Here is an 11,108-nt window from a genome sequence, read left to right on the forward strand (position 1 = left end):
ACTGAACTCGGCATATTGGAATTTGTCGCCTGAGATCCATAACCGGAATTGCGGGAAAAAATCGGATCCTGGATTATAGGCCTTGTGTTTCTCGGTCCAATATTGTCAGATAAAAATTGATCGTATCTGGGAATCACACCGAGGTCCGCATAACGTGCTCCTTGTTGTCCAATTTCTGCATAACGTGCTCCTTGTTGTCCAATTTCCGCGAAAGGTCTCTGTGGAGGACTTTGAATGGAAATTGAGCTGTTTAGTAAACTCGGTAAACCCGAGTAAACCATTCTTGTTGGTTCCGAAGTGCCTATTATCCTGGTAGTCATTATTCCGGATGGTCCAGGAGCGTGATAGATTGTCGAAACTGTTGCCAGGTTGAGACCAGTTTGTGTCGATACTCCACCGATGAGCGATGTAGTGATCATTGGCAATGAATTCGGTGCAGTGCTCACGATTGAATCAGTCGTCATGTTTAACGAATTATTATTTACAGTTACGCTGGCGGACGAGCGATTCAAAAGAATTTCACTTCCAGGTGGTGAAATATAATTTAAATCTTCGGTTGATGACGATCCTGAGCCGAAACTGTTTTTGTTTTGATGATTGTGGGACGCTGTTTCATCATCCATCGCGCTTAAGTGAGCTTGTTTCGAGTTGGACGTGAATAAATCTGTCGATACTTGCGGAACGTTGTTACGCGTACCGGGTGGAGTGTTTATTAACACCGTACGAGAGCGCAAATTTTTTTCTTGAGGTGTTCTAGCCGTCATTGAAAATTTTACCGCTTGGCTCCTCTTTTTGCCAAATCGTCGGCTTGCGAGTTTCCCGGGTGTCCGCTGTGTCCTGGAACGTGTTTCCAGTCTACTTCCAGTGACGAAATTGCTCGATCTAAATCTTGCAATTGTTCTTTGTTTTCGACTGGCTTTCCTGACGCTTTTGCCCAACCGTTTGTTTTCCGACGAGGTATCCACTCTGTGCAGCTTCTGATCACGTACTGAGAGTCGGTATTGATTCGCAATTTCGTAATTCCGGCTTTTTGTGCTTGTAAAACGGCACTCGTTGCTGATTGAAGCTCAGCGGCGTTGTTCGTTTGTTTGCCGTCGACAGGTGCTGAAATATTCAGAGGATGATCGGTTTCAAAGAATACGCCTATTCCGGCCTTCGGTGAAGATCTTCCGTTTCCAAGACACGCGCCGTCCGTGTAAACGTTGGTAAACCCGGTTTCGTCGGATGATAAATTGTACTTTTTCGGCTCCATGCACCGAAATATACGAGAAAAAAAAGAAAAAAAACTATTCACTCTTCTGGATTGAGTTAATTTTTCGAAAATCTGCGCAAAATCTAAGACTTTTGTGATCTTTTTTTATTTTAATCACTCGATCAGAATGTGGTGATTCGGTTGACTCAGCGATGTTTTTACACAATAAGTCTTGAATTTCGCGGCTTATAGCGCGTGCTATATTGTCACTTGCTGGATATAATGAGGTTTTTTCTTTCATTTGTGAAAGAAAGATGGTCCGTTGAGCGCCACCGGGTGTTTTTGTCGAATTGAAATTCGTCTCACTCCCGGAAGTGAGAATGTGTGGCGTGGAATTTATCGGGTTCGTGATTTTCTCTAGAAAATCTTTTCTGCGATGCCCCACGTTGGGCGCCAAAATTGATACCGTCAATTTTGCGCTTTGACAATACCAAACGAATTTTGGACCCTTGTTAAAAACAAGTTTCCGAAAACTCGGTGAAAATTACGAATTTAGGGAGCAAATTCAAAGAGAAAGAAATCTCGGACCCTCCGTGAGTTTCCGAAGATTTCTCTAATTGGGGAAATAATATACGCGCAAGCCAAAATAAAAAAAATAAATAAAAAAATGAATAAAAATAAAAATTGATTTGAAAAAAAGAAATAATAATTTTTGGACCCTGGGCGAGTTTCCAAAAAAGGTCTAAAAAAAGGGGGGACACGATTATGGACCCACAGGAAGTTTCCAAAAATCGCCGGGAAAGGAAATGACAGGGAATAAAGGAAAAACACAACCTCGGACCCTCCGGGAGTTTCCGAAGTTTGTGTTACTCGGAGAAAGGAAGATTAAGAATTTTAGACCCTCAGAAAGTTTCTAAAAATTCTTAAAAGGAAAGGAGAAAAAGAACGGAAATTTTGGACCCTCGCAAGAGTTTCCAAAAATGTGTGGTGGATGGAAAAAACTAATGAATCAAAAAGCGCGTTGAATAAAACCCGAAAGTTAAATGGATGGGAAAAAGTAAAAATTTAGAATTAACTAAAATTAGTTAAAATCAAAACGGATGAATTTATTTTATTTCGTAACACTGTTAGCGGGAGGTTTGAGTGGTGCGACCGTGCAGGTAGGCAGCTCGGTAAGAAGTGACGACGAGAGCTATGTCTCCGAGCTCTGTGGCGCGGTTAAGTGGGGAGACTCGCGCAGTGGGAGCGATCGACGCTCTGATTGGCTGACGCGGCCTAGTGCGACCGGCTGATGCCGCATTCCCGCAATTCGGAATCTTCGCTTTTGCTCAGCGACAGAAAAATAAAAACTAGCTTTCGCAAATAATTGAAAATTTATCGTTGGTTAATTTATCGATTATCAAAATTATCATTCATGGAAGTGACATTACTAGATATTGCTTTTAGATTGCAAAGTAGAGGTCTGCATTGCCCCTCATAACAAAAGGATAGCCTGAGGACATCTTGAACATACGTAATTTTGGATATCCAGAGGATATCTTCAGGATATACTCAGGATATCCCGAGGATGACTACATAATATCCTAAGAATATCTTCAGGATATCATGAGGATAACTACAGGATATTCTGAAGATATCTTTAGGCTATACTTAGAATATGTTAAAGATATCCTTAGGATATCCTACTAATATAATAATAATATCCCTAGAATCTCCTGGAAACATTTTCACAATCTTGAAATAAATTATACATCCTATAGGATCAATTAAGGGGTTACGCCACCCTGAACGCATGAAAATCGGATGGTTTTTTAGGAATTTTTTGACAAAACTGTTTGAGATAGGACTTCTTTACATTTATTGATGCTTTAGTACATATATTGAGCTTTATAAATATTAAAAAAAATTGTTTTTAATTAAAAATGGCGGAGATATAACTATTGGCGTGTATCAATTTTTTTTTTTATTTTTTTTTTCAATCAAAAAAATCTCACGTCACTCTGTGGAAAATCTATTTAGGAAGATGTATATTAATTTTCAAGTCAATCGATTGAATAGTTTTTCAGTTATCGTGTACACCGTCTCGAAAATTGTGGTTTCGAGAAAAACGCAAAAGAAGAAAAAAATTAACTTTATAGTGTATTATAACTTAAAAATTTTTCAACTTACTATTTAATCAGCAATTCCTGGGCCATAATATTCTTCTCCAAGAATGGAAGGGATACAATGAAAAGGACCCTTCCTAAATCATAAAAGGGCCCCTAGAACATTCGAAAATAGAAAGTCGCTGCTTCCAGCAGCTCTCGGCGCGTCCCTACCGCGCTGACTTCTAAAGTCGGTTCTACAATGGACGCGTTCGTATGTGAACGTGGACGTGCCGCGCTCGTGCTGACGTCATGAACGTGCTTGAAGACAAGTGTTGCCAACTGTTTAAACTAGACTTGTTTAAATTTGTGTAAAAAAAATCGAAATGTCAGAAATAAGTATATTAGTAATTAAGAATGTTAAGTAAAAATTAATTTCTGATTAATTTCTGTAAATTAATTTCTGATCTTAAAAAGTGTATATTAGTTACTTATATTTGAAGTATGTATTGAATTTCGTGCAGAACAAAGTGGGGTTAGGATATTAATAAAGTATAATGGATTAAGTTATAATTTTCAATTTTAATTAATACTAATACTAATTTTGGAATTATATTAATAATTAATTTTAATTTAAATTAAATTAAATTTTGGACAAAAAAAATTGGTCGTAAACAATTTATTTCTGACATTTTATTGTTGTTTTTTGAAAAATATATTATTATTACTGAATATTAAATTTTCAATTTCAGTAAACTGTGATATGGTCTTCCTACGATTTTATTAATGTTATAATTATTCGTTTTGTTAAGAACCTACTTGAATATTTAATTAAATAATAATAAAAATGTTAAGTTAAATAATAAAAGGGATTCAAAATGATGTAATAAAAACTTTACAAATGATATTGTAAATTAGCAAAACTTCTTGCAAATGTTACTTTAAATTAGCAAAACTTCTCGCAAATTTTTTAAATAAAATTTGCAATTTCAAAAAATAATAGAATTTAAAAATTTTTAATTAAAATTTTTTTTCATAAAAATAAAATATGAATTGAAATAAAGATTATTATTATATAAGTTGTTTAATTTCAAAAAGATTTGAATTTGGAATTTTTAAAAATTTTAATTCATATGGAAAAGTATTAATAATTAAATATTTATTTAAAAAAAGAGTTATTGATGTTTGCAAATAATTTCACAATTAAAGAAATTCATAAATAAATGTAACGGTACATTTTTTTAAGTAAAATTTTCATTTCAATTAAATTTTCTAATTTACAAATATACTTCAGAAACTCTTTTTTCCTTTATTTTAAAAAAAATTGAATTTTATTAAAGTAATTGTAATTAAGAAATACAAATGATGCAAATTATTTCCTTACGAAAATTGACAATTTTCTACAAAAATATTAAGAAACGGGAATATGTAATGTTATTTTTTACAAAGAAAATAATCAGTTTGTGAACAATATTGTTATTCGGAAATATGAATTAGCATAAAATGGGTATATTTCTTAATCATAATTTTTAAACAATTAACAATTTTATAATATTTTTTATAAATAAAAAGTTATGAAATTTGCATAATTTATATCAGTCAAACGAAATTTGTTATAAAAAACATATAATAAACAAAATTGAATTTTCTAATTTTCCAATTTTAAATAGTATTTTATTATAAATCATGAAAAATACTTTTATATTTCCGATTTGTCAAGCAATATGTTTTAAAGGAAAAAAACAAAAGCATACACAAAAACTAACTTCAAAGTGTGGACAGACAGAATGAAAGAATAAAATACGAAGATTATTATAGTTAATTCTATTATTTAATTCATAAATTTTGTTTCTGAATGAATTCTTAAAATATATAAAAGAACTTTTTATTAAAAATTCTACAAAAAATTTTTATTATTACATTATGAAGGAAGTGAATTGTTATAATAAAATTTTTGAATCGAAAAATATTATTTAAAGGATCATAAATATTTTAATTGAAAAGATAATGCGTTTTTAAAATAATAACATTCAAATACTGGAAGTTAACACTATTGAAGATGAAATGTGAAATAAATTTAACGAATTGTTGAAAAAAAATTTGATCCTGTTTTTTCCTTTTTAATTTACGGGCAAGCTAAAATGACTACAAGGTGGATTATTTGCACAAAGAGCGCAGGACAAACTATTCAAATAAATAGTATTCAAATTTTCTTTTTCCCAAATAATTTGATAAATAGATCTCGTGTGCGGCACAACTTTCAGATTTTTAGGAATTAAAAGATCTATATGTTCGATTTGTTTCCTGGATACTGAAAACATTTTAACCTTTGCTTCTTCAGAAAAGGTGTCAATATCAATCATATCTTGAGTGGATAAAACATCTTTTCCATAAGTTACGGCTCTGTTACACTGATTTTTAATCGATCCCCCAATTCCATCTGCATAACTCTTCCCATGACCCGCAGTTGAAAAATTCCATGTTGCTTTATTTAATCCCATTTGTTGAAAATAATAAGTCATTAGATAGAAATTTGACTTATTTTTATATTGAGAACTAGGGCCATCACTCTGAAAATGCACTGTCTGCAAATCTGGAACGTGGAGTCCCATAAGATCTAAAATTGGCATCATATGGGCCCAAATTGCTGAACAATCATGACGCAGACATTCATCAGAAACTGTACCAAAGGAAACATGCTCCATTTCATCTGTTTTTGCATTCTTGTAAAAAAAAGTACCTGTGTGCAACGCAATTTGTTCTTTAGATGCACCGAAATGAGCAGCTTGAACTTGTTTAGCACATTTTTTCGTTTTCTTCACGGTGTAATTTTTTAGGTTTTTCGTTGGAATAACTTTTTTATTAAAAAGCGCTTGTAAAAGAAATTCAAAATTTGTATGAGCTTCGCATTGACAACTATCGAGACTGGAAGGTTTGGGTTTCACTATCCAAAACGGTTTGAAGCGATAAAATGAGGCTTGAGAAACTTTGTTGGATGATTCACTTTCATAAGTTTTGTACAAATTCTCCATGGTATCAGATAGATAGCGTATTCTCATTGTTTTTCCATTTTTTGTAATATTTTCTTTTGCGCCAGGAGCAGGAATTGAATTTTTATCGTTAGTCAAAAATTCTTCCACAGAATTTTGCATTCTTAAACGCGCAGCTTCTTTAAGTTTATTATTTCGTTTCAAACACAGTTCGTTGGGAGCTTGTAGATTTTTACGCTGAGAATACATGCTTACAAAACTTGAAGCTTGCCTCATAGCCCTGTACTTTTTAATAATTTTTCATGCAAGTATTTGTCCAAAGAGAGATTTATCGCGTTCAGATTTGAATTCACTTTTACGTTGTTTTAATTGAGATGTTAAGGCTTCACAAAAAATCAATATTTTCTTAATAGCATCTTTTCCGGAATTCAAAATTTTGTCAACGTTTTTTTCTTCTTGTGTTTTTCTTTCCTTTCTGATTTTATAAAATTTCTTTTTCCATTTATTTGCTATTCTCGTATGATTTGCTAATTGTTTTTTGAGTTCAAGTATTAATCTACATCGTTGTGATTTTTTTTGTCTATTCGTTTTTTCTGATTCGACAGGATGAAGACTTTTTTTCGCTCGCTCTTTTCTTTTGTATTCTCTATTTTTTCTTCGCACTTCAGATTGCTGAGATCGGGTCATCTCTGATATTTTTTTTAAATTTCCATTTGAACGTCTTCTTTGGCTTCTTAATCGTTCTTTCTCTTTATGTTTCGCATACAAATCAGGATTTTGTTTAATTTTCATTCGATGTTTTCTTACTTCTTCGGTGATTGATTTAGGAAACTGGTACTGGACGGAAGTTGTATTAGGACTGGATTCACAGGAAGTTTCGGAAGTAGGAAAAGAATCAGTTTGTCTAAAACATATTTGTCAAATGAATATTTAACCTCTTAAAATTTTATCACTTAAAAGTTTTCAATTAAAAAAATTCAAGTATTAAGTACCTATTAATATTTTCTAAGAGTATTTCTTCTGTCAATGAGATCGTAGCTGATTCTGAACATTTCTCAACACAAGGTCCAGTAAAACTTGATACATTTTTGCTGTGGGAAATAATTGAAAAGAATTAGTTTTTTTAACTTACAATTAATAACAAGGTTACCACGCTTTTGCTCTTTTCAAATTCCCTGACTTTTCCAGGTTAAAAAACGGAATTTTTACAGGTTTTTAATACGAAAATTATTCGAAAATATTAATAACTTAATTTTTAAATAAATATTTAATCATTATTTTTTCATATAGAAATTAAAATTTTCAAAAATTTCAAATTCAATAACTTATAATAATTTAATCTTGCTACTTTGTTACTGTAACTTATTCAAAAATTATTTTTATCATTACGATTATTCATTTCTAGAATTTTCAACTAAAATTCTTCTTGAAGTCAATATTTTAAAATAATTTTTGAAAAAGTTCTTTGAGAATTTTCAATTTTTTTTTACTATTTAATTTTATGAAATTTTGATTATTCTGAGAGACTTCAATTAAATGTATTAAAAATTAAAAACTTTCAATAATTAAAAAAAATTCCATTAAACTTTTTGAAAAAAATTTAATTCTTCAGAAATCTTAATTAAAAGTGTGAAAAGTTCAAATTTTCAGAGATTTTAATTTTGAAACCTTTTAAAAATTCAATTATTTCTAAAAATTCCACACTATAATGCTTTCAATATTCAATTATAATCTAAAATTTTAACTGAAATTCATTTTTAAATCAATATTTATTAGAAAATTCTACGAGATTTCAATTATTTAATTACAAAAATAAATATTTTATTAAATAATTAAATGTTTTTAAAAATTGAATTTTCATATAAAGAATTTTATCAACAAAATTTTTAAATGATTTCATTCTCTTGACAAATTTTAATAAAATTTTTAAGAATAATTTCATTTGAGAAATTTTATGAAAATTGTATTAAAAATAATTGAAATTCTGCCAAGAATTTTATTATAATTTTTAAAAATAATTGAATTTCGGAGAGGAATTTTATTTTTTATATAGATAATTGAAATTTTGTAAATTTTTGAACATAATTGGATTTCTGCGGAGAATTAGAATACTTTAAATAATTCTCAAATAAATGTAATTTTAATTATATATTTTATTATATTTATAAATTATTTTAATAAAAATTAGTGAATTTAATTATTATTATTATTTATTTATTTATTCAGTTAAACTTATCTCAATTTCAATATTTTTTAAAAATAACCTTAACAATTTTCGTTCCTGACGCAAGTTTTTTAAATATTCTGCTTTTTTTCCCTTTTTTCTTTATTTTTTTTTCTTTTTTCTCTCATTTGGTCTGCTTTTTTATTAGAAATTTCCTTTACCTCCCTCATTATTTGGAATTTTAACTTCTTTTCAGTTTGATTAATTATTTTTATTTCTGTTTTGAAATGTCAAAACAAAACATTCAACAACTTTCAAAGTTAAAAATGAAGTTGTCAATTTTCCACACTGCCAACCTTGAAATTCTAAATTATTGTGACAAAAAAACATTTTTTACGGTCCTGACATTTTCACAAGTACTTTCTTATATTTCAATAATAATTGAAAATTTTAAGGCGTGCTCTTACACATAGGTAAAAAAAATAATTGTGCAAATGTGCATACAAATTTGATAACTTTTTATAGCTTCCTTTAGTTGTGCCGAGTTATTTAAGGTCCTGACATAATCGTGTTCTCTGCCGAATTCAAGAACAATACTCTTCAATAATTTCAATATAAATTATTGCACATAAAAATTTCAACTGGCCACAGTTTCAGTAAGTTTTAAGCTTTCATTCTATATATTGATGAATTCATTTTATAAAGTCACTCTTGTAATATTTGCAAGTACGTTTGCATTTAAGGTCCTGACACGAAACTAAGGGAAAGTTTTTGAAATTAAATATATTTGTTTTCCAAATGCGTATTATTTTCAAATTACTCTTAAAATAATCCTTAGATATTCATTTACATTTATGTATTCGTCGTTCAATTCTATTTTAATGTGCCAACTTATAAAATTAGTTTATGTTTTCGTAACTGCCTAAAGGGACACTCTTCATTTGCTTACTTTTCAACATTAAAAAATATATATTAATTACTAAACATAATTTAATAATTTTGAAACGAACATATTTTAATATTATAAAACATTCTTTACATGGAACAATAATTTTTTTTATAAAATATTTGATGTATATTGAGTAATTATATAATAAATATGAGACACTTAAAGGTTAAGAGTTCCAGAGAATTGCCCATATGTGAATTATTTTGGTCTAGAATTAAAGAATGCAATTTGTACTTGATATTGTACAACTATCAAATCTGAAAAAAAATTTCTTCAATTGGCGTGCACTTGAATTCCAGATTTCAAAATCGAAATTTTCACAAAAAATCTCTAACTTTAAAGAATTATATTTTTAATATTTACACTATTAAATTGGTTATATCTTAGCCTATTTGACTCTAAATTTATTCAACTTTAAAATGATCTTAGTTTTATAGCTCTAACATCTATTTTTACAGAAATATTTGAATTTAAAGTGAAGCGAGCAATTTAAAGTAATCAGTACAAATGTACTGAAACTTTTTGACCCCAGTGTATAATAAAATAAAAACAATTGACAAATAAGTTTATAATTACTCGACATGATCTGCGACGGTTTTATAAAACTCCATTGATTCGTAATATGTCCAATCACTAATTTTTTCAGTCGCACCAGAACCAGATGGAACGTATTTGACAACTTTTCTTCGTTCATCTGTATATCTATCTTTTAAACGTTTCCACAACCTTTTCGCTCTATCATCTGTATGTAAAAATATATAAATATAATGCATTATTTAAAACTTTTTAATTTTACACATATTGATATGAAATAAATTAGTTAAAAACATTTTATTAACTTATTCAAAGTACTCATATTTTCAACAAAAAATAAAAATATTGGATTAAAAATCTATTTGTATAATAAATGTATTTTTTCATTTAAATATTTATTATTTTTACATATTCAATTTTTGTTATTGCGCTTACTCTGTCTATAACTTCAATCCAAGCATTTTTTTTAGAACGTTATCTACATAAAGATCGGACCATTTATCGTAAATACATTCGTATTCTGAAATTATTTGAATAAATATATCAGTCTCGTCAATTTCCTCCATTTTTTAAATACTTTTAGAAATAAACAAACTAAAGTTGTGAAGAAATTAAAAACATTCAGCTCGGCAAGCATAAAACATTTGATTACTAGAGAGGAGACCTGATGGTGTTTTATACACATATAAAGAATATGATTTCTCCTTTACCTTGTAACACAGGAGTGTGAAAGTACCTTTAGGCTATTATTGTTCATTTTCAGACGCCAATTTAATAATCGTGTGCCTTCTTGAAAGATAGAAATTCAATGTTTAAGTGGTTTAAGTGAAAGAAACTTTGAATTTGTTTTTAAAGAGGTAAAGTAATTCCACTGTTATTACGAAATATTTTATTTATTTTGATATAATCTGTTAAAATGGATTTTATTGAAGAAGAAGAAGAAGATCAACAAATTGCATTCTTCATCAGTATTGTAAAGCAGTTAGAATGGATATATAATCCTCACAAAAAAATAACCAATCCACAGAAGAGAGAAAAGAAGTGGGATGATTTTCGCAATTTATTATCACAAAATGGAGTTCACTTAAATATGGGTATACTTTATTATTTTCTCTTAATATTTTTAATATAACGTTTAAATGCAAATAATAATTGTCATATGTTTTTTGTTAGACTTTATACTTAAGGAAAAATC

General features: G+C 29.2%; 1 protein-coding gene across 1 annotated transcript; it reads right to left on the minus strand.

The window, feature by feature from the left end:
• Positions 1-772: 772 nt before the first annotated feature.
• On the minus strand, positions 773-1,252 carry LOC122503364 (ribonuclease H1-like). The gene has a single exon (XM_043613871.1). The coding sequence runs from the start codon at positions 1,250-1,252 to the stop codon at positions 773-775; it is 480 nt and encodes a 159-aa protein (XP_043469806.1).
• Between the last annotated feature and the right edge of the window lie 9,856 nt (positions 1,253-11,108).

Source organism: Leptopilina heterotoma, unplaced genomic scaffold (assembly GCF_015476425.1).
Source record: "Leptopilina heterotoma isolate Lh14 unplaced genomic scaffold, ASM1547642v1 Lhet_1090, whole genome shotgun sequence".
NCBI classification, from domain to species: domain Eukaryota; kingdom Metazoa; phylum Arthropoda; class Insecta; order Hymenoptera; family Figitidae; genus Leptopilina; species Leptopilina heterotoma.

What these genes read in the sequence shown, in the direction of transcription:
- LOC122503364 (XM_043613871.1), bottom strand. Translation starts at nt 1,252, where the DNA reads ATGGAGCCGAAAAAGTACAATTTATCATCCGACGAAACCGGGTTTACC.